Below are 24,109 nucleotides of genomic sequence, written 5' to 3'. Positions count from 1 at the left end.
GTCATTTGGGGAGGATGTTGTGAAAAGAGAACTGGTGAAACTTCAGGGCTTTGTTGCCAGGCATTCCATGATGAAATCCTGCAAACGTCTGCTATGGGCATCCATCAGTGTATTTGCTAGTCCGAAAGAAGCTTGGATTATTGATGGCTTTTACTGTCTTTTAAACTGTGAGAAGACAATAAAAAATTAAGGAACAGCAAAAGAATTCAAAGTCCTTGTTTTAAAAGATGCTGATAGCTCGTGGGCTACTTGGGAATCTCTGTTCTATTAGCAATGTACCTTTCAAACCTGGACTTTAAGACGCAAGAGAGTAATCCTTCAAATGAGGGACGATAAAACCATCTTAGCATTTAGCAGCCACAAAAAAAGCCTGACCTATTCACTTCCATCTGTTCCAGACCATGTTGAGGTTAGGGTGACCATTTATGCTTCACCAAAACAAGAAAAGAAAAAAAAGGACACAGATTTGCATAAAATTTGCACATGCTGATCTATGTATACAGATGCAAATGTAGAAATATTGACTATAATGTTAAACAGAAATTCAATAAATCTCATCAAAGTGGGGAAGATTCTGTGATCTGTATGCCTATTACCCAGGAGCTAACTGTCAATGGGAAGTTCGGGGTCCCTGTTTTTCTTTCTTGGGGTTCTGCTTCTTTAAGCCGCACATGGACAAAACAGCCCTTCAAAGGGCACTTTTAAACAGAGGACTGCCATCTATAAAGTAGAACACATGGGCACTCAATAGCCTGTGGCTATTCTTGTGATTCTAGGTGAATGAAATCTGGGCCTCTGTATTGTTTATTGAGCAGTTCAGCAAAGCAGTTCTTAGTTCATGATCCCTACCCAGTGCCTAGTTCTAGAACTGAAGTTACCCCTGCAGTGTTGTGCACCACAGAGCTGCTGACTCACCCACTGTGCAAACTAGTTAATCAAATAACTAAATTTATTTATTATTTGATTTATATCCCACCCTTCCTTCCAGTAGGAGCCCAGGGTGGCAAACAAAAGCACTAAAAACACTTTAAAACATCATAAAACAGACTTTAAATAGATCAAATAACAGACACTCATAGTAATCTGATCTCTCCCTTAAACATCAAGAGGTCCTAGGGATTTATCCTTTGGCCGGTATAAAATAAAATCATTGCCTGGATAGTGAGAAATAGGTACTAATTTTGTTCTTTTCTGGCAATTTTTTTAGCTCAAAAGTAGGAAATGATTTATATAAACTCTTTGATAACTCAATTATCATAGCAGTGGAAGACTTGAGTATAAAACTGTGTAGAATAAAAGTGTAAAAGTAAATTCCACTAAAGTCATTGGGACTTAATCCCAAGCAAGTGTGCCTAAGACTGCAGCATTAAGCTGTGTTTTTAAATCTCCCTCAATATAATCAGTGAGACTTAATTAAGTGTGGCTTTGAACTGGATCAGTTTTGATGAGGAACACCCCTGACAATCAGTGGCACTGGAGAGGTGCAGTAGAGTGACATGAGGCTTCATGGCACAAAGCCAGCCTTTCCTATCCTGGTGCCCTCCAGATGTTGTGGACTACAGCTCTCATCAGCCCCAGATAGCATGGCCAACAGACAGGGATGATGGGAGTTGTAGTCCAAACGATCTGGTGGGTACCTGGTTGGAGAAGGCTGACATAAAGGTAATATTCCATCTTTCATGATCAGGGAGCCTCTCATCACATTTCCAGAGATTACATTTCCCCCGAGGCATATCCTTTTCTTTTCCTTTTAAAAGCCCCTTTCCCCTCTTGCTTCTATGAGGGCAAGATACAGGCAATGCCTTATCATGGGTGAATGTGTCAGCCAGAAGCCCCTCAGATTCTCCCTATGAATTGTTTTATCTTTCCCCCTTTGTGTATATTCCATCTGCATTGCTCACATTTCCTCTTCTCTGCTGCCTCAGTGCTTTGCAACATGAACATACAGTCTACCTCCCTCCCCTCTCCTGCCGCACAATCCTCTTTTCATTGTCACTAATGTGACTGAATTTCAGGAGGGATTTGCTGATTGGTTGGAAGGCTGAAAATCCATCATTGTCATTACTAAGAGCACAGCTGAGCTTGTTTGTGAAAGACTCTGCTCAAGGCGGAGCTGAGTGGGCTTTAAAAGGACCTTGGCACATTCAGGTACACAGCAGAGGGTTCATATTAGAATCAGGTAATTATCCTAACAGTACCTTGGTGTGTGCGTGTGCACACATGCACACACACTCACTCACTCACTCAATCCCCTTGCTGGTTTTCAAGTCTTATGAGTAAATTCTCTATGCTGAGAACAGTCTGCTATTCATGCAAGTGCTCTCAAACATAGGACACACAAAACCAAATTGCATCTGGTCACAGACCTTGTTTGCTCAATCACAGCTGTAGTTGCCAACATTTTTTTCTCACGGGGCTCTCATGCCTTCAACAGACTGATGTTTGAGAAATTGAAGCTTTTGCTGTTACTTCCTCTTTGTGCCATGAAAAGCTTCACCTACAAAATGCTGGTTCTTTAAAAACATAGAAGCTCTCTCCACTAGAAAACACACACATATGTAAGTCAACTTCTCCACTAGGATAGGAGAAATGGCACCTTGCATTTTTCTTCAGTGCAACAATTTCACACTTGTATTGAATGTGGCAACCCTAAACCTATCTACCACATGGAGGGAAATGTAGTATGTCCTCAGCTGGAGCACCTGAGAAGTTCTAATAGGGGGTGACTATGTGTACCACTTAGGGGTCAGGGAGAAATTCAGTTTTTCTTGCATTTGCATGAAAAACTACCTAATTCATACTTCTCAAACCAATTTATGAACTGAAATGCAACTATTTTCAAATTTGCATTTCTCCAAATTTGCAATACAGCTCTCCAACCAACCAATGTGTACAAACATGCATATATTAGTGGAAAGTGTGTGTAAAAATGCATATATTTGAAAAAATAATATGCAAAAATATGTTAGGGAAAAGTGCTTGCAAAATGTGTATATTAGTCAAAACTGCATATAAAATGTTTTTATTAGGAGACATTTGCATTAAAATGCTGATGAATTTTCATGAGGGCTTTAGAAAAACCACACAAATTGCAGTTGAAATGTGGAGAACTGAATGTAAGATTGTTAAAATGAGACACTGAGATAAACCCAAATGGACATGTTTGCCCATCCCTAGTAGGGATGGAAAGATCTGTCAATTTTGCTCCTCTCGGTTTCTCATTTTTCCAATCTTGAATTTTGATCTCCACATGTCTGCAGCAATTTTTCTTTTAAAAAATCCTTAAAATTCTCCGGCATTTTAGTGCAAATTTCTCCTAATAAAACACATTTTTGTAGGTAGTTTTGATAATGTACACATTTTTGCAAGCAATTTCTAATATGATGCATTTTGTATGTTATTTTCACTCATGTTTTCATTTTTAGGCACACTTTGCCCTAACATGCATTTTTTGTAAGCATTGGTTGGTTGGCAAACTGCATTACAAAATTCGGATAAGTGTGAACTTCAAATGATGGCTCTGTTTCAGTTCATATTGTTTCAGAAAATGTGAGTCTGATTGATTTGACTTGAAATGTGAACTGAATTGAATTTTTCCGCCATCTCTGATCCCTAATACTACTTTACAAAGGACAGTCCTCTATTTGTTCAAACCAAGTCTCGTTTAAAGATAGAGAAGGAAAGACAGCAGGGCCCTTGAAGTTGCCTCTCAGTAGTTGGCACCTGAACAGCAGACTAAGGAGGCACAGAGTTCACCTGGTCACAGTCTTTCCTGCTATGGTGAGTTTAATTGTATTTCTGTTTAAAGTATGGTCATTATTTCTGTATTTGAATCTATATGTATAAATTAGCATGCCCATTTGTATGCAAATATGCTGTATATCATTTTCTAGTCCTCTTTTTTGTTGATGCATATGTGGCATTCTATGTCTAGAATAAATACTCAAGAATGAAAGCATTGGCCACACAAGAAGCTGCTTTTGCAAACTAATGGTGAAATTGTATGCATTGTTTATTTAAAAGTAAGTTCTGCAGAATTCAATAGGGCTTATTCCCAAGTAAGTGTGCATAGGGGCACAAAAGACCAGTGGTGCAGTGGTTAATTCTGAAGTGCAGTCACTCTTCATGACAACCCACCCCATAGCCATGCCCCTTTTAAGACTATGCAACAAAAATAAATGTTTGACCAAGGCTAACATTATGGCTTGAGCACAAAACCAGCCTTTTCTCACCCCCCTTCCTGCTTAAAATTCAGCTTGATGAAATGTTCTGGTGGACTCAAAAGCATGCTTGCTATTTTGCAACATTTTGGTTTTATTGTTACTTTTCAAAATAAAAAATTCCAGTTCAATCCTTAGCCATTCATGCTAATGTAACCTACCTCTTCCTCTGTTTAGTTTATCGGGGTTGAGGGTTGTCTGAGAAAAAAACTTATTAATTTGGCATGCAGAGGATTAGGAAACATCATCATCATCACTGCTGTGAAAAAAGTGGTATGCTTCATCCCTGCCTGTACTTGCTCCACTGTACTAGAGCTGGGCAGGCTTCAGGCTTGCAACTCACTGGGTGGGGGAGAATCACTATTGTTGTTTCCTGGCAGGTGGGTTGTTGTACTGGTTGCTTACTAGGAGGGAGATGGGGATGCAAGGAGGTCAGCACAATGCAAACGCACCAGCAACAGCCAGTGGTGACCGGTGGCTCCAATGTCACTGGGACAGTGAATCCATGCTGGGTTTTATTCTGACCTTTCAAAGAACTGTCCAAGGTGCTAAAACCTGGACTAGATTCCACTGCCCCACTGACATCAGAGCCACCAGTCTCCAGGACCAGATTAAGACATGATGAAGCCCTAAACCATGTCAAGATCCAGAGGCCCCATACTATAAAAATAATGAGGAAAAAAGTGGTGGGAAAGTGGCGAGGAGGGGATTAGTGGAAATGATGCCTAGTGTGGAATGGGACTTCAGAATGTGTTGGTAGGCTAACTGCCATTGTCTCCTCTTGAGGTGTAAGGTGAGGTTGGGCAACCTGTGGATGATGCAAGCATTGGAAGGGAAGTTGATGGAATTGGGTGTGGACAGATACAGGGAGGTCAGGGTTCAGAATATTGGTGGTGGTTTTTATATGAAAGGTTATTTAAACCAAAGCAATTTCAATTGTAATAAATCTGAGGTATCTCCAGCATGTGCAGAGGCCCCTCATAATGTGAGGCCCTAAACCATCACTTACTTGGCTTGTTCCAAAATCCAGCACTTTCAGTATCCACTGGCAGCAGCACTGGATTGCCTCCAGCAGTGCGTCTGTACTGTGCCGATCTCCCAACTGCTTCACCCCTTCCCTCCATCCCTTCTGGAGGAAGCACCTTGGACACCTCCTTGAAAGTTTGGACTAAAACTCAGAGCAGTTTCCCCACTGAAATGGAGCTACCAGACCCCACTGACCAGAAGTGAATGGAGCTCACAGTTCTTCCACCCCAAGCTTTCTTTATTTCAGCTGTATAATTTAGGGGGGAGGGACGTTGTTTTGCTGTTGCTATTGTTAAACAGAGAGCCAGTGTGGCGTAGTGGTTAAGGTGTTGGACTATGACCTGGGACACCAGGGTTCAAATCCCCACACAGCCATGAAACTCACTGGGTGACCTTGGGTCAGTCACTGGCTCTCAGCCTCATGAAAACCCTATTCATAGGGTCACCATAAGTCAGAATCGACTTGAAGGCAGTACACATACATACATTGTTAAACAAGCTGGAGTCAGAATGCCTTGAGGATCTACTGCAGATCACTCAGAGATCTATCAGTAGATCTAGCTCTAACCTGCCTACCAGTACAAGAGACATTAACCTAAAGCAACTCCACTGAAATGAATGAGGCTCATTTCTAAGTAAATTGCCCCAGCTTCATAGTGAGTATGAGTAAATGCCAAGTGATTTGTCTCACCGATCTCTGAGATAAACTACCCTCCCAGGCTTCTCCTGTGTTGCCTGCTCCTCCTATAGGATCCATCCATTGGTGCCAGGGTTGTATATGTGTTTGCTGGCATCATAATGGCTTCCATTGCAGCTCCCCACCTAGGTAATTGCTGCAAGCCATCATTGTCATGTGCAGGTCCCAAAAGCCATTGAACTAAAGGCTTTGGACAGGACAAGGGTCATTATGAAGGAGAAAGGAGCAACCATTTGCCTTTGAGCCAAATCATAGTCCTATGCAAATCCAATTGAACAGAATCAGTGGGATGTGGAGAGTGGACCTTCTGTAGTTAGTGAAGGTGATGGAGGGAACCCAGGAAAAAGGCATATATTCAATAAGATGTGGGGCAAGTATTAACCTATTTGAAAAGCTTCCAGAATGTATTGACACTTCTGGTTGGGAAATCACTTTCTGCCAGCTGTGGCCAAAGAGCTATCCTTTTTGGACTCTCAAACCCCAGAGTTCCTCTGCATTCTGTTTTTGCAAAGTTCTCTGCTCTGGCAAAGTACTCTTCTTTCACTGCTTAGGTGGGGAGGATACCCCATTCCTCACACATGCAGGGATGAATTTGCTAGCACAAATTTGGCAGGGGAGATTCGGTGACAGGGAACAGCTTGGGTGCCTGTGAGGGCTGTATTGAAGTCCTTCATTCTGAAGAGCATATTTGGCCTGACAGCCATGGGTTGTCTAACTGTAATCTAACTGTTTGAGACATTAGTTCTTGGAGGTGAATGCTTTACAGTCCAGGAATAAAAGGGAGAGTTGCTGCTTATGTTAAAATGAATGTTCATATGAGCACTCTGTGGCTGTATCGTAGAAATGCTGGCCATAGTGAGGAATTCTCTATGAACCCACAGTTAGTGTCAAATCAGAGATTGCATGGATTGTTGCATGTAAAAGGAGTGGCTTACATACTTAGTAAGAGAGGCAGCATAGTGCATGCAGCTTTGACTGGGAGGATCCAGATTCAAATCTCCACGCAGCCACAAGTTTACTGGTTGACCCTGGGCCAGTCATATACATGCTGCCTTAACCTATTCCACAGAGTTGTTGTGAGGATAAGATAGGGAAACCATTTATGCTGCTTTGAACTCCTGAGAGTAAACATACTATGAAAGTGAATACAATACATGACTTAGATGGCTGAAGCTGTGCTCTCTCTCTGGGTTACCTCCATGTTAGCTCCAGTGCTGGATCACCTGTTCCTGCCTACCATTCTGTTAAGTGATCTGAAACATCTCTCTTGGATAAATTAGTTCTATTATCAGTTCTATGATATCTCTTGAATAATAGTTAAACCTAGCATCATCCAATGAAGCTGAAGGTTGTATTCAAAGTAGCGCTAAGGGGAACATTCCATTGGTGCAAGAATTTCTCCTTGCACAATGGAACGTTCTCCCTCTCTCCTTCCCCTATGTGCCTATTCTGGAGTATCCTCCAACCCACTGGAGCAGATTTGGGGATGGTGCACTGCAATGCGCAGGAGGCAGGAGAGTGGGGGAACCACACTGTGCTAGCATTACTCCTTGACGACTAGTACACCTATTTCACTGAATACTGCCCAGAATGTTGGAAGACTCAGGAGCACTTCTTCATACAGCACATAGTTAAACTATGAAATTTGCTAGATTAGTGGTGGCTGCCAACTTGGATGCTCTGAAGGCAGATTAGACACATTTGCGGAGGATACGGCTATGTGCTTCTTCCAGTACAAGAGACAGTGTGCCTCTGAATACAGTTGATGGGTGGAGAGAGTGCTATTCCCATCAGCATCTGGTTGACCACTGTGAGAACAGGATGCTGGACTAGATGGGCCACTGGTCTGATCCAGCAGGGCTTTTATGTTCTTTGATATTCAGGGAAAGGAACAGTATGGTACAATGGACTAAGGATATTGATCAGGGAAGTTCCTCATTCAAATCTTTCCTCAGCACATAAGAAGGCCTTAGCCAGCCCCTATCTCCAGTAGTGTTAGTGAGAGTTCATCTGATATAGTGGAGTCCTGAATTCAAATGCTCAGCCCTGAAACTTGCTCTGTGGGTGGTATTGGGCAAATCATTCTATTTTAGTCTAACCTACAACACAGGATTGTTGTGGCAATAACATGAAATCACTTAGTTGTTCCGTGAAAATGCTGTGTTCTATGGGCTTGCTCCTTCCAGCAGCTCCCTCATGGGATTATTAGATGTCAAATTGATTTGCTGTACTGCTGCCCGTTGCACAATGGCTGGGCCCTCCAGCACTTTGTAATAAGTGGGCACAGTTATTAGTGATGCACTGTGCTGATTAAACAGGCTGTGCTGATTAACTGAAGCCTCTTGCTGTCGGAACAGATGGAAGTTGAGTAAATGAAGTTGAAAACACGGTAAGGAATTTCTGTGACAAAGACAAGAAATGTTCCCCCTTCTAGAAGATCCTACAAGAGAAACTGGATCTTGATGTCCCTCCTCTGGTTCTGAATGAACATGTCAGTTTTCAAATACCTTAAAAGGCACAAGGAAGGAAACTGTTCACCTTATTCAGTGAGTTTAGGACAGGTTCAGACAGGGCCATATTTAAACTTGTTGTGGCCCTAAGCTATAACATTAGTGAGGCCCTTCCCTCTTCAACAAATAATAAAGATTTTAAATGCAAAATACGGGCTGTACAATTAAATGGAATTTGATAGTCATGTAATATAGGTATGCCCTAAACTGTAGCTTGTTTAGCTTGTACGTAAATCTGGCCCTGGGTTCAGAGTCAGTGTAGTGTAGTGTTTAAGAATGTTGGATTGTATTCTGCAACATGTCCTGGACAGAATAATAGTGCATTGAGGTGGATTTATTCTGCTTTATTAGTTGGTGTTATTGACGATTCTCCAGTACTACCACATTACTGCTGTCAGAGGGGCTACAGAAAAACAAAAGCAGGCCATAAAAACCAGAACATTTGTGGTACGAAAATGGGATTTCAGCAGGAACTTACAGGCTATGCCCTGATTAGAAATGAAGCAGTATGGGCCACTCTAGGCATCCTTTTTATTGTGCATTTGTGATTATTTGTGCTCATGATGCTATTGGGGCAGTCATATGCGACCTCGCTTTCAATACTGCTCCTGCAAAAGTTTTAGGGTGAACATCCTGCTTCCTTTCCAGTCAGTGCCTATCCTGTCCCTTCCTGCTGAAATCCTGTAATCCATACACAAATGTTCCATATTTTGTTGTCCCTCCACCAGGGATATAGTCGTTCTGGGGTGCAGGGAGTCATAGACCCATAACTTCTTTGGGAGCAGGGTCCCAGCCAGGTCCCTATGTATGATTCAAAGCCAATCAGCATTAATTGTTGTGAACTGCCCAGAGAGCTTCGGCTATGGGGCGGTATATAAATGTAATAAATAAATAATTAAAAGGGAGCATGTTAGCACTGAGAAGAATCCTTGTCTGTTCATGCTGATTGGAGCAAATCAGAATGAAAGGAGGTGAGCCAGCCACTCAGAAGATTCTTCTCAGTAGCTAACACAGAGCCTCTCCTTTCATGCTGATTGGCTCGTGAGATGACAGGGAGAGCAAGGGAGATGAGGGAATGTGGTCAAGGGCTGTGTGGATTGTGTATAGCCGCCCTGATAGCATCATGGGCACAAATCATCATGAATGTGCAATGAAATGGATGTCTGGAGAGGCCCGTAGTTACAGCCTGAGTTACAGTGGGGCTGAAGGGAGCTGTCATGCAAAACACATGGAGGGCACCAGGTTGGTGAAGGCTGGCATAGGAGATGTCATGCAGGCTTTGTTTGCCTGTTTGTGAGGGTAAGTAGCTTAACCTTAATAAAAGCAAACAGGAACTGTTCCTTGCCTGGGGCACCCTAGAGAGCGAGAGAGCTCAACTCAACCCTTGTGTGAGGTGCTTTTTGTATGTGGGAAAAGTGAGGAGGGCCCTAGAGGTAGCCCAGTGGAAATGGAGCTAAAAGGGTGCCGTCTGCAGAAGGTGGTATAAAGGGAAATGGCTATGGCTAACTGGGATGATGGTCCATGCAAGGATTCCCCTTCTCCTCCATCCTCCAGGCCATCTGCATTCCTCGTGATTCACAAAGTGTTTGCCTTTCAGAAGGCCTGAATGAATTTTCCCTTTCTTTGGCAGGCCTTTGCACTGAAGCCAAGTGAAGAACCTTATGATTGCACTATATGTAACTCAACTCAGATAAGACTTCGCTAGGAAACAAGCAGCTCCCGCCCTTTGGAAGGAATCCGGCCATCCAGCGTTTCCCAATTTGTGCTCCTTTCCTGTCACCAGCTTCCAGCTCTGCACTCTGAAGCCAACACCTACAAACTTGGTTTCTGCCTTTCATCCTAAGCCTGCCTCAGAAATCATTCTCCAGCCATGTTCCAGCGTCTCACCAGCCTCTTCTTCAGTGACAGCAGCACGCCCGAGGAGCTTGAGGAACCTAAGCCGTTTGTCTCTAAAGAGGAAGAAGAAGATGGATGGCTCATTATTGATTTGCCAGGTGAGAAATATCAGAGGAAATGGCTGGAGTCTACCTAGAGCCATAGTTCTCAAAGTGGAGTATGGAGGAATCATGGTCAGTTGCTATTAGATACTGGAGCTCCTTCCTGAGGACTAGCAGCCCAGATTTCTGCTATTATAAGTGGTTGTTCCTGAAGGAAGCATAGTATCAGTGTGTGGAGGATCTGGAGCAGAGCTTGGTCACCCTGTGCCTATAGTGCAGTGGTGGCCAGTAAGGGATAGAAACAGGCCCCCAGTCCTGAATGGGGTGGAGATGAGCCTCCAGGCCCCTACTGGGAGGAGACATGAGGAAGCTGTGGACACAGACGGTGATTGGCATCAGCGCCATGCAGGTGTGTGGTTGCTGACTGGCTAGAGTCCCCTCAAACTGGTTTTCAAAGTCTGTCCCAACCTCCTACTTAAGCCTCTGCAGCCTACCATTTGTATTTAGATTATTTTCTAGACAAAATCACATGTAGTATTGTCAAAATAGCATAACAAGGGTCTGGCTCCAGCATAGAAGCTTGGAAGAGGAGAAAGATCAAGGAACTTCTTTGTTGAACCCCCCCCCCCTCCAATCTGTATTATACAGATCTAAGGAATTTAGGCTGAAATCCTGTGCACATTCATCCAGGAATAAGCCCCACTGAACACAGTGAGACTTAGGATGCATACAAACCATACAATTAAAGCACATTGAAAGCACATTTCCCTCCCCCCCCCGAATCCTGGGAACTGTAGTTTGTTAAGAATGCTGGGAATTGTAACTCTGTGGGGAGCAAACTATGTTCCCAGGATTCTCTGAGAGGGAAAATGGGCTTTTGATGTGCTTTAAATGTATGGTGTATAGGCAATCTTACTTCCAGGTAAAGATATTCAGAATTTCACTGCACATGAACTTTGACATGCCACTAAGTTTTTAGGTTATTTATTCTCCTAAATGGAATACAGTTCTCTTCTTACTGATAATGACATTATACTGATTTATACTCTGCTCCTTACCCCCATGCCTTTATTACATTGTAGTCATTTGCCAAGCTGAGCTTTCATGTTTTGCAAACCCCAGCTTACTTGCTTGTGCCGAAAGCATAGACATTTGCCTTATATGGTATGATCTATCTAACCTAGTATTGTCTACACTGGCTGGCAGGACTGGTGCCAGGCATTACTGGACCCTTGGGTACCAAACTGCCCTGGGGGCCCATAGTGCCATAGCCCAACACCTTCCTTCCAGGTGACACAGGGCTAATAAGCCCACCTGTGTGCTCCACCTACCTCTTGTGTCATGTGCATGACAGCCTGCAATCACCCAAGATGGGGGGGTTGCCCCTTAGGGAAGCCCCCACCACCATCTTGGGTGATGGCAGGCATGAGTGCACAGTGTGCACAGCATTCACACTGATGGGAGAGGTAGGTGGAGTGCACGTGCAGGCTTATTGAAGCCCATGCTGTCTGTATTGGGGGGGGTGTCTGGGAGCTCCCTCCCCATGATTTACAGCAGGATCAGGTTGCAGGATCTGATGCTGCTGCAGATCACAGAACAGGAGCGCCACACTCCCACCCTAAGGAGAGGCCTTTCAGGGGCCCTCGGCCAGAGCCCAATCTGGCTTCCCTCTGGCACTGGCCCTGCTGACTGCCAGCAGCTCCCCAGGTTCTCAGGGTCTTTCTCAGCCTGAGATTCTTTTGATGCTGGGGAAAGAACCTGAGATTCTTTCACATTCAAAGCATGTGCACTCCGACTGAGCAATGGCCCTTTCTTAGCACTACCATCTCCTGATATTGCTTTTCGATCCATCCATTTATTTCAAAGATTGATATCCCACTCCTCAGTGTTCCTATTCTTGTGGCTAACAGCCGCATGAAAGATAATAAAATCATGTCCTACCGCTAGAAGAATAAACTCACGTTATCAAATAAAAGCAGCAAGGTGATAAAAGTCCCTGTAGTAGGATAAGAAAATAAAAGGATCAACCATAGTTTTACAGACCTGGGAAAATTAATAAGTCTTTGCCTGCTCCTGAAAAGATGTAAGAGAAAGTACCAAGTGAGCCTTTCTGGGGAGAGCAATTCTAAGCTGAGGCACCGCGACAGAGAGAGAGCCTTTCCCCCAGTTGCCACTCACCTAATCTAACCTTGGAAGGTAGGGACCAGTAACACAATCAGGGCATGAGCAGGAGGAACCCCAAACACCGCAGGGATGGCTTACCAAATGTTGACATCAGTGACGTGATGCACATGGCCATCTAAAGGGAGGGCCCCCTGTAAAGCTTTCAAGTGTAAAGTCTAGAGTGGGGCGGAGGAGCTCAGCCCAAGGGCCGCATTCCCTTCTGAGCAACCTTCCAAGAGCCACATGCCAGTGGTGGGCAGAGCCGGGGCAAGAGTAAGTGCAGCAATGAATGTCAATTTTTCCTGTGTACAGTAGGTTAATTTTTAGACACACTCTACACCTTTTGATCCTCCACCCAGCCAAGTAAAAGGCATGATTAGAGCTCAAGGAAACATGCCAGCCAGGCAAACACACATGGCGTGCGAAGCAGGGCCTGTGAGGGGTTTGGCCTGGAGAGAGCTCTCAGGGCCAGATACAGAAGCCTGGAGGGTTATCTTCAGCCTGGGGCTGAGGTTTCCCACCCCTGGTCTAGACTTACCTAACTGCACCACTGGCAGGATCCCTGGAGAATAGCCTCTGAACATGCTCTTAATGCGCAGGTAGGATTTGCGTGGGGGAGAAGGCACTCCTTCAGTGATCTGGATCCTATTCTCCACAGTTCAGAATGACACCTTTGGGGTTTTAGTCTGCACTGACTCTCCCCTCCCCCCACCCGCAAATATATGCCTGTACATAAATGACAACCGTACTAAGCCTGCTGGCATTCCCACACTGCAAGATGTGATGCTGGTAGCATGGAAATATCTCACACTCACATTGCCCCTGCTTTGTCAAAGGGCACCTTCCAAACTTCAGCACTAAGCACTGAATTGGAAGTCAGCTGCAAATGAGCTCCCTTTGACAGCGTTTCCCAAGATTCAGATAGGCTTGAAAGGAGGCAGACAGCCAAGTGCCCTGTTGCTGACAGGCAGGGCCTTTTAAGTAGTCCTTGTCCTTTAGGAGCTGGAAGGAAAGGTGCTTTTGTGTCTGCAATGCTGTTATATTTTCGGCACGAGGTCAAGACTTTCCTATTCTCCCAGGCATTTTAGCATGTGTTTTTTTTTTTTTAAAAATTAAAGTGTTTTTAAATGTGTATATTTGTATATTTGTTTTTAATGTTTTTAATTGTTGTAAACCGCCCAGAGAGCTTCGGCTATGGGGTGGTATACAAATAATAATAATAATAATAATAATAATAATAATAATAATAATAATAGCAACAACAGGGAACACAGAAGGCTGTATTCCTTGCAAGAGAAGACATAATGGAAAATTATTCAGAGAGAGAGAGGAATACACACAGATGAGATGAGATGAACCAGTGTGGTATAAAGGTTAGAGTGTTGGACCAGGACCTGGGAGGCCAGAGTTCAAATCCCCACTCTGCTATGAAGCTCGCTGGGTGACCTTGGGCCAGTCACAATCTTTAAGCCTAACCTACCTCACAAGGTTATTGTGAGGATAAAATGGAGAGGGAGGAGAATCATATACACCACCTTGAGCTTCTTGGAGTAAAGGTGGTATATAAATGTAATAAAAAATAAAATGAGATGAGATGAGTTGAGATGAGGGTGCCTTATGGTTGACTGTTGCTGGAGAAAGCGTGCTGGGCTAGATTGACCTTTGCCATGACCCAGCAAGAGGAATATATGTTCATTTGGGCTTTACCACTTGGTGTGGGTGGTGCTTTTACACTGTCTGGAAGTCATAGCTACCTACAGATACTGGAGCCTCTCATAAACCTAAGGCTCAGAATAACCCTCAAAGCATATAGTGCCACCTCTCAATCAGTCTGGGGACCCCTCCAGACTGGTTTGTTTGTTTGTTTTTGAAGATGTAATTCTGCGACATGGCATTGAAGCAATAACTGTACATTAGTGATGGATGCTTTCCCAGTTTTATTGGAGGGCCACTCTTGTACTATAATGCAACAAAAGTGGGGCAAAAAAAACCCCCAGAACATTTGTGGTATGAAATGTTACAAGATTTCAGCAGGAAGTTACAGGACATGCACTAATTGGAAATGACACTGTATGTCTGCCCTAAAACCTTTGCAGGTGCAAACATTATTGAAAGCAGGATCACATATGACAGCCCTGATACCATGAAGACCACAAATCACTACGAGTGCATAATAAAAAGGATGTCTGGAGGGCCCCCCAAACTCCTGTAGGTTTATGAGTCTGTTAACTTGCAAGTCGTTTGGCTTCCCTGCTCTGGTGATGCTGCAGTCCAGCTGCCTGTCTTCCTTCCTCAGCTATCTTGGACTTAATGGTTGCATGATATGGCAGCACCCAAGGGGAAGAAGTAGGCATCTGGGCAGCTGTTTTTCCCTTGGTCTCATCTTACCCAACAAACATAAACTTCCCAGCTGGTTATTCTTGACTTATCCTGTTCCCAATTTAGCATGACTTTCTGTCTCAGTGCTGAATGCTGAGCCCTTCTAAATGCCTAAAATGGAAGTAGAGAGAATGAGAGAGAGCAAAAAGGGTTAGTTGCCAAGTGGAGCCAGCAGATTAGCTCTGTTTCTCCAGTAGGGTTGGAATTATCTGCCAATTTTGGTTCTCTTAGTTTCTCATTTTTCTAATCTTAAATTTGGTTCTCCACATTTCTGCAGCAATTTGCATTAAAAAAAACTCATGAAAATTCTTCAGCATTTTAGTGCCAATTTCTCCTAATAAATACATTTTTGTATGCAGCTTTGACTAATGTACACATTTTTGCAAGCAATTTATCCTAATATAATGCATTTTTGTACATTATTTTCACCAATATATTCACTATGTGCACACTTTCCCCTAATATATACATTTTTGTAAACATTTCTTGGTTGGAGAACTACATCGCAATATTCGGATAAGTACAAATTTTGAAGGATGGCTGTGTTTCAGTTCTCATATTGTTTTGGAAAGTGTAAATTGTATAACTTCAGCTTTAAATACGAACTGAATCAAATTTCTCTCCTATCCCTGCTCAAGGCAAATCCAGGCAGAAGCATAGGTCCTAGTTGGCAAGTTAGTTACCACCTTGCTCATCATAGAACAATTGTGACAGAGGTTATCCTAGCCAATATGGAGCCCTGCTTCTATGCCTGCTGTAATTGTGCTGTGATCTTGTGTCCAAGATCCAGTTGTGCCATCATCCCTAATCTTGCCATCATTAATCCATACTCTAATCACTAATCCTTGCAACAGCACCACTAGCAAGAGCTTCATATAGTTATGGAGTGTTCTCGGCAAATGCCCTGTCCTTCCAATGAATGGGCCAGCCATATGCTCCAGACTGATTTCATAAAATTTGAAAGCATCATGTCCTCTATCATAAAGGCAAATAGTGCTCAGCATTTATTTATTTTTGAGCATCCACTTTGTGCTAAACAAGGGAATTATTTTCAGGGTGTTTTTTTTCTTTCCTTTTTTAGGTGATAGCTGGGATCTTTTCTATTAGTAGCTGGAAGTATTTTGGATTTTTTTGGTGGGGCGTGCTATTTATAAGCATCATTTATCTTGACTGAATGCAGTCTGAATATATCCATGATGTGCTGCTTTAGAGCAGCCAATTCAGCTGTAGATCTTTGTGGATTCCCTAAATTATGAACAAAATAAACAGAAATATCACATCAGCCAAACTTCTAAACGTGAAATCTTACATCTACAGCCTAAGCTGAGACCACCATCACACTTGCCTAGCAGGCTGGTTTTACATTGTACCTTGATGATGATGGTGATGATTATATTCATTTATAACCTGCCTTTTCCTCAGAAATGGGACTCGAGGCAGCTTACAAAAAATAAAACAAATACAGTTAGAAACAACAAATACAGTTAAAAATGACCAATATATGGTTTTTATTGAGACATGGTATTCCCTATTGCTACAATAACTTTCTTCTTGCATGGCTCTTGTGCCTGTAGCATTTTTTAAAATGGCAATCCTAATTACTACTAACTAATGAAAGTAGATTACATTTTTTTTCAGAACCTTCCTGATGCTTTTCCAGTATTCTGTGCTTGGTGCTCAATAATGCTGAAAAGTGTTGCAATGACAGCTGCATAGTTGCTGTTTCTGCCATGTACAACTAACTACATAATTTATATAATGCCAAACAAGAATGCTAGGGGTTGAACAAAACTTTTAGGATCAAGGAAACTACCTCCTCGCTGTTTGCTCCTACTCTAGAGCCTTGTCTAGGAAGGAGTAACCTTCTGATACTAAATGAAAGAGTACTTGCAAATTCAATACATCCCTACCCTTTAGCTCAGATTGCGGAGCAGGGGTTACCAACTTTTTGGATCAGAGGGCACATTTCAAATTTTGAGGGCTGGGAGCACAACTCACAAAATGGCTGCCATGGGGGCATGGCTTAACAAAAAATTAGAGAGTCATGATGAAGCTTTCCCTTAATTGTATTTCCATACTGGAAAAGTCTTGACCTGTTGAATTTCTGCCTGCCATACAGCTGTTAAAGGCACAAGAACCCTGTTTTTCCCCAGTGCCAACCCTAAACCAAACACTCAGCTGCCATCCTGTACCCACTTACCTGGAAGTAAGCCTCATTAAACACAAAGAGACTTACTTCTGAGTAGACATGTATACCATCGTACTGTAAGTTAAGCATACAGTGAATTCTTAATGAGTCCTTGGTCTTTAGCTCCTGCAAAGCTGGTGACATGCCTAAGCCTCTTTTCAAAGTTTTCATATTTGACTTTTTTGGGGAAGGGGATTCTTAAACATTCACTGATTGGTTTCACTCATTGGTTAATAACATTGACAGGAAAGAGCAGCCAGGTTGACTCATTTCTCAGAAATAGTTTAGATAGGCAATTATTTCAAATACTTCTCCGGGGGCACTGATTTTTTTTAAAAAAATTGGTTTGATAATATAATTATAACTTATTACAGATCACTTTTAAAGACTCAGTGTTAATTCAAGGTCTCTTTTACCAAATCCTAAACAGGCTTATTGAAAAGTAAGTCCCACTAATTTCAGTGGCATTTACTGCCTAATAAACTTGCTTAAGACTTCATCCTTAGCTTGAAGGGCTGTGTGATTGCCAAGCTGTTAGCGTCTCAAGCCAGCCAAAGCTCCTCCATGTTATTCATCCTCCAACGGGAATCAATCTGACCCTTTTGCTTGCAAATTCAGCAGAGAACCCAAGTAAACAACGTATAGCATAGATGCTCCTTTTTCTATTCCAGCTGACAATCCCTTGCCATTTGCGGCCTCCTTTCAAAAAAAGTAACAACAAGGCTTATGCTTGTATTGTAGATATTTTTAGATATCCTAAGAGGGAGCTAAGAATAAAGCTACTTATCAGTCAAAAACAAGTGCTGTTTGTCATGCCCTCCGAATACTTTTTGTCTGATGTTTGGATATTGCTCAAGGGCTCTTCCAGCCTTTTTTTAAAAAATGCAAGTGTATTCTGCAACATGTCATTGAAACGATAATATTGCATTAGTAGTAATTAGTAGTAATTAAAAAAAAGATGCTCCAATCAAAACCCTGGAGTCAAAAAGCCATGTTGCCTAGGGCTGATGGGAGTTGTAGTTCAAAAAAGTAACTTTTCCAAGCTCTGAATTTACATCACTTCGCTTTACTAGTTATTCTGTGCTTCCCCAATGTTACCCCACTGATTAGAAATGAAGCAGTATGTCCACCCTGAAACTTTTGTAGGTGCAAGCTGTATTGAAAGTGGGATTGCATATCCCCCCCCAGTACCATGATCAACACAAATCATCATGAATGCACAATAAAAGGGACATCTAGAGGGCTCCCACACTCGATTTCTTTTCAGCAAACTAGGCCAGCTTCCACACTGGATGTTTAGAGTGGAATCACCATTCTCATTCATTCACATTTTATTGGGGAGGGGATCCACACAGGGTCACCACCTTTTTGCAATCCTCCTTTGTTTTCCCAGTATTTTCCCCAACTTTCTTTTCTTGCTGCAGAAAGTCCAACTTTTTTGACTAAGAAAGAAGAGTGCCCTTAGCACTTTGCCTCTTATCTTTTTAAGGGCTCTGGTTCTTATGTGAACTTATACATTCACTATAGCATTTGGAGTGAATAGCATTTATAACCTGGCTAATTTTTTTTTTTAAAAAAATTACCTCTAAAATGGTTTTCTGGCTATACTTTTTTAAAAAAAACCTGTATAAATGAAAAAATGCTGTAACACTATAATGAACATAGAAACCTGTGATGCTGGTTTATACCAAGTCAGATGGTCAGACCATTGGTCCACCTAGTTCAGTACTGTCTATGCTGACTGGCAGCAGCCCTGTAGGGTTTCAAATGAGGACATATCAGTCCTACCTAGAGATGCTAGGAACTGAACCTGCTAGATGCTCTACCACTGAGCTATGGCCCCCAATCAGGTGAATGCATGGACGATGAGTGAGAGCAGGGGCGGTGGCAATGTTTTCCCTCTCCTTGCAGAGCAATACTAAAACATGTTTACTTGGATGTAAGTTGTGCTGTGTTCAGTTAGACTTACTCTACAGTAAGTGCATTTGAGATTCCAGTCTTGGCCATCTGAAAAGGTCTAGACAAGTCTCCTCCTTTCTTGAAACTTTGCGATGATGACAAACCCAGGCAAAACTCAAATCCTGTTTTTCCTTGCTCAGCAATCTCTCAGTTTCCACAGCCCAGGCTAGCATCCAAACAAGGCTGTCTCAAGACATTTGCTGCACACCAATGAAAACAAAAATATCCTGGAAAGCACATCAGGTAATACTCCTGGGTAATAAATGTTGCAACTCTAATTTCAGCTTCACTTTCTGTCTCCGCATCTTATCATATGTAGAGGGGCAGAATAGGCTGGTCAGAGTTCAAGGGATAATCCATCTGATAGCTGGAACATCTGTTGTATGATATGACATGCAAAAGTGCCTCGTGCAGTGCAGAGAAGGAAGCCTTGGCTAAGAAACCAGGATGTGGTGCACAAGAGAAGGTGGAGGAACAGATAAAGCTGCCTTATTCTAAAGCAGACAATGGATTTATTTAGCCCAGTATTGCCCACTCCTAGCACTGAGATCCTTTAACCCAAGGGCAGGGAACCTATTGTTGGACTCCACCTCCCATGATCAGTGACCATGCTGGTTTGGGATGATGGGAGTTGGAGTCCAAAAACATCTGGAGGGCCACAAGTTTCCCATCCCTGGTTTAGAGCAAGGCTTAATCTGAGCCAGGACTTAGCCAAGAACTTTCAGCAGAGTTGTCTTTCCCTTACAACAAAGTATGCATGGAGATTATGAGAGAGAGACTACTGGGGCAGAGGATGCAGCTGATCTCTAGCACCTTTATAAAATAGAAGAAAGTAATAGGGCTGGCCCTACTATTTGACCAAATGAGATGGCCGCTTCAGGCAGCAGGTGCTAAAGGGCAGGGAGTGGTAGAGAGGTGTTAGAGGACAGAGCTGTGTGTGCCATCCCACCCAAACTGCTCAGGGCCCCCCAAACTAACTTGGTGGTCTCGAGTATGGTGGAGGATGCTATCCTGTTGCCAGAGTCTTGATGCCAATGTTGGAGCCTTAATTCAAGATCTCTCACTGAGCACTTAACCACATTGATGCCATTTTTGCCATCTTCTTAATTGTTACGGTGCCTTCCTCCAATTAGCCCACGTTGCTTACAATGTTCTGAAGCACAAGAAGGCCTGATATCCCACACTGGTGAGACTGATGGTCACATCAGGAAAGTCTTTGAAAGAAAACAGCTTCATTAATTAGTCTAGGTCAGGGACTCACTTTTAAATTAACATAATTACTCCACTTTTTTCCTGTGTCCCCTTGTTTTTAAAACCCAGAAGCATTTAAGTCAACTCCCATCAGTCCCAGCCAGTATGGCCGATGGTTAGGGACAATGGGAGTTATCTTCCAGCAAAATCGAGAGGGCCATGGAGTCCTCACTTCTGCTTTAGCAGCAGTTAGCTTGCTTGTTGATATTTTGATCTCTCTATTCTTCCTGCTACACACCCTGCCAAGAAGCAATGCTGTTTACTTTTTTTTTTTTTTTTAAGATTTTGCATTCCTCCTGTCACTCAGAGGTCTAATTATTGCCACCCTCTTCCTGGTACTGGAATTGTGCAAGGCCCCTACTGAGCTTCCACCTTCCACAGAATTATATATGTGGTGATGAGCTAACACAATCTAGATTGAGTAACAACATCTTATGAGACATCGGCCCAGTCAGCTGGACCAGTGAGATGAAGTGTAAACAGTGCCATATTATGAGAAGTATTACACATATGCATGTATTAAGGAGAGACACTTTGCATTCTCATACAGAAATATATGAGAATCCAGGGTTTCTCACAACTGAAACAAACAAGGCCAACCTTAGGGGTCCTTTTCATGGGCATTGCTGGGAAAGCATGATACACTGCTAGGTTTTGCAATGCTGAACAAGCCACACAACTTGGCAACACTAAATGTGTGTGCGTGTGCGCACACGTGCACGTGCTCCAAAAGTGCTTGTTGTCCAGGCTGCTATTTTTCCAATGGCCAGCCTGGAAAGAGATGTTACTAGTAGGTCTGAAATTGGATCTCCAAAGTACACATATAACTTTAAAGTAACGGCACGGGAGCTCTGATTTTGATCAGAGTAGCAGCTTAGGCAAGATGGCATTGAACCCTTTTCTACGATGTTGTTTTCTTGTTTAAATTACCATGGAAAGCTGTTATTAATCTCTTGGGGGGGCGGGATAGAGACCTGATACAAGGACTCTGCGTTTTTCTCCTGGCAGACTTAATAGTAGCTTTGGGTAGGGTGATTTGGAACAGGAAAACAGCATGGAGGAAAAGGTTATTAAACATACCCTCCTTCAGCACTATTTTCATCTAAACTGGAGAGAGCTGAAGTTTCTTTAAAGTAATCCCCCCCCCACAAAAAAAAGTTTGTGGACATCCACTCACACGTCTGCCATATGATGCCATTTTGGCCCTTTAACTCATTTTGCACCACTAACTCAGGCAGTCCCTCTCTGCAGCTAATAATAGTGCCATATCCAGTGTCATGGAGAATAATACGTATCATGGAGAGGCTAACTAAGGTCTGGCATAACCTCTTTGCAAACATGCCTTTTGATATGTCATCTCATATTTTGTGAGGTGACCTAGACTCAGACGAACAGAGCAAAACAATAGAAAGAAAAAATGGATGCAGTGCACCAGGAACTTGTATACATAGGGCCCATTAAAATGAAAGGTACTTGCAGCAAAGCACACATTCATTCATGCAGGTATGTATGTATTTATTATATATCACCATCAATGCAACATGGCACTTCAACAGATAACGTAAGCAAAAAGATGGGTTCCTGCTTCATGTAAGGCTCGTGCACACCATACATTTAAAGCTCATCCCCTCCCCCCAAAAAAGAATCCTGGGAACAATGGTTTTTTAATGGTGCTGGGAATTGTAGCTCTGTGAGGGGTAAACTACAGTGCCCAGGATTCTTTGAGGGAGGAGTGTCCTTTCAACCTGCCTTAAATGTACGGTGTCTACACTGCCTACATTTCAAGTGGAAGAGACAAAAGAGGAAGGGAAGAGACAAGGGTAACATGAGAGGAATATGTGCAAATATGTTTTGTGCAGAGTTCATGCAAAAGGAATGCTCAGCTTCCCCTCTCCACTGCAGCCCCCTGTGTGCCTTGAAAAACCTCTCCTGAGGATCAGAGTACCCTTAGGAAAGGCCTGGGATGTGGGGCAGGGGGCTACAGTGTACATGGAGGAACCAGGGGGTATGGGGTGCTGGAAGTATGTGCTTGCTGCTCTGCCAGCTTGATGGACCTTCATGATATTTAATGGCTCATCACTGATCTATGAGGTTCTTTTTGACTATTTTTAGCCAGTTTCTCATAAGCTAGTGGGAAGTTGCAGAACCTGTTCTTCATACACCCCTGAGGATTGTCTGTTTTCAGAGCAGGTTACAACAGAATTCCAGTTACAACATCCAGAGTTTGACATTTCTTCTTGAACAGGCTGCTGCATCATATGACAGCCCCTAGTGGTTACCAACAATAATTACATATGCCAGGTTTTCTGCGTATGCAGGGATTCCCCATTTATGACAGTGAAGTAATGGTTTTTATTTATTTAATTTGTTACAGTATTTGATTTATATCCTGCCCTTCCTCCCAGTAGGAGCCCAGAGTGGGATATTTCATTTTTGTGTCCCTCATGGAATAATGAGCTCTCTCCATAGTGATCTGCAGTTGCTATGCTTTCTAACCTAGTGAAAACACTTTCTGATGCCATGACATTTTGACATCCAGACCTTTTGCTTTTCCTCCTTTATATAGAGGAGGGAAGTTGTTCTCTCTCTCCTATAATCCTAGAACGCAGGTTATCCATTGAAGTTGAGTGGTGGGAGATTTAGAACAGCAAAAAAAAGAAGTAGTACTTCTTCACACAGGGCAGTTAAACTGTGGAATTTGCTGCCACTAGATGCAGTGATGGCCACCACCTTGGATAGCTTTAAAAGAGGATTGGACAAGGTCATGGAGGGTAAGGCTATCAATGGCTACTGGCCAGGATGATTGTTCTCCTTCCATTATCAGAGGTGGTGTGCCTCTAAATATCAGTTGATGGGGAACACAAGGGGGGAGAATGCTGTACTGTGCTCATATCTTGCTCCCAGGCTTCCCATAGGCATCTGGTTGGTCATTGTGAGAACAGAATGCTGGATTAGACGGGACTTTGGACTAATCCAGTAGGGCTCTTCTGATGTTAGATCTCTCTCTCTCTCTTTTAATAAGGGCTCATTTATACGTTATATTAAATGCATAGCATGCATCATCATAAGCATTTTAAAAAATATACCAAGCACTGGGGGGAATCTTGATAGGACTGCAGTGCATGGAGAGGAGAGGTTTAACCCTCCCGTCCCCAATGTGAATCCCACAAAAACATTCCCCTCTTCGCAGCAGCAGTTGGAGGGGGGAACTCCCAGCCTCTCAGTGGTTCCACAGCTTGGGTCCAGAGGGAGAGGGCAAATGAATGGCGAGGCGTAGCAAAGGCAAATCAAGGTTGAACCCATTTAGGGAAGGGGCCCACCTAAGGCATTGTCCCCAAGGAAGACTCAAAACCTGTCACTGGAGCTGCTGAAATAGGTTATACATGGATATGAGGATTCTTGGCGTCAAGAGACAATAGCCCTGTTGAGCCATGATTCATTAGAATATAAATCTGAGGAGAATGAGGGTGAATGCACTAGCTCTGCCCTTGTCAACCTCCATGACAGATCTCCTCTGTTCATAGGCTCTGTGCACAATGAAGAACTCTGGACTCCAGACATCCTTTTTATTGTGCATTCATGATGATTTGTGCTCATGATGGGATTGAGGCAGTTACATGCAATCTTGCTTTCAATATTGTTTGTACTTGCAAAAGTCTCAGGGTGGACATACTGCTTTGTTTCTAATCAATGCATGTCCTATAATTTCTTGCTGAAGTCCTATAACTTTAACAGATAACAGAGGGATAGGTGCAAAGTTCTACACCTAGGGAAAAAAC

The 24,109-nt window shown here is 43.0% G+C and overlaps 1 protein-coding gene across 5 annotated transcripts in view; it reads left to right on the top strand.

Moving 5' to 3' along the window:
• The window catches only part of TP53INP2 (tumor protein p53 inducible nuclear protein 2), a 68,175-nt gene that overhangs the window by 24,874 nt on the left and 19,192 nt on the right, over positions 1–24,109 (top strand). For 4 of the 5 annotated variants that reach the window (XM_061631619.1, XM_061631617.1, XM_061631623.1 and 1 more), the window contains exon 2: positions 10,084–10,447. In XM_061631619.1, the coding sequence (XP_061487603.1) occupies positions 10,324–10,447 (124 nt within the window). In that variant the 5' untranslated portion in view covers positions 10,084–10,323. Of the gene's footprint in view, positions 1–3,671; positions 3,781–10,083; positions 10,448–24,109 lie in introns of those variants that run through there. The other variant, XM_061631620.1, reaches the window with a different exon arrangement.

This window comes from Rhineura floridana, chromosome 6 (assembly GCF_030035675.1).
Source record: "Rhineura floridana isolate rRhiFlo1 chromosome 6, rRhiFlo1.hap2, whole genome shotgun sequence".
Taxonomy (NCBI): Eukaryota; Metazoa; Chordata; class Lepidosauria; order Squamata; family Rhineuridae; genus Rhineura; species Rhineura floridana.
This window is presented reverse-complemented; position numbering and strand designations above follow the sequence as displayed.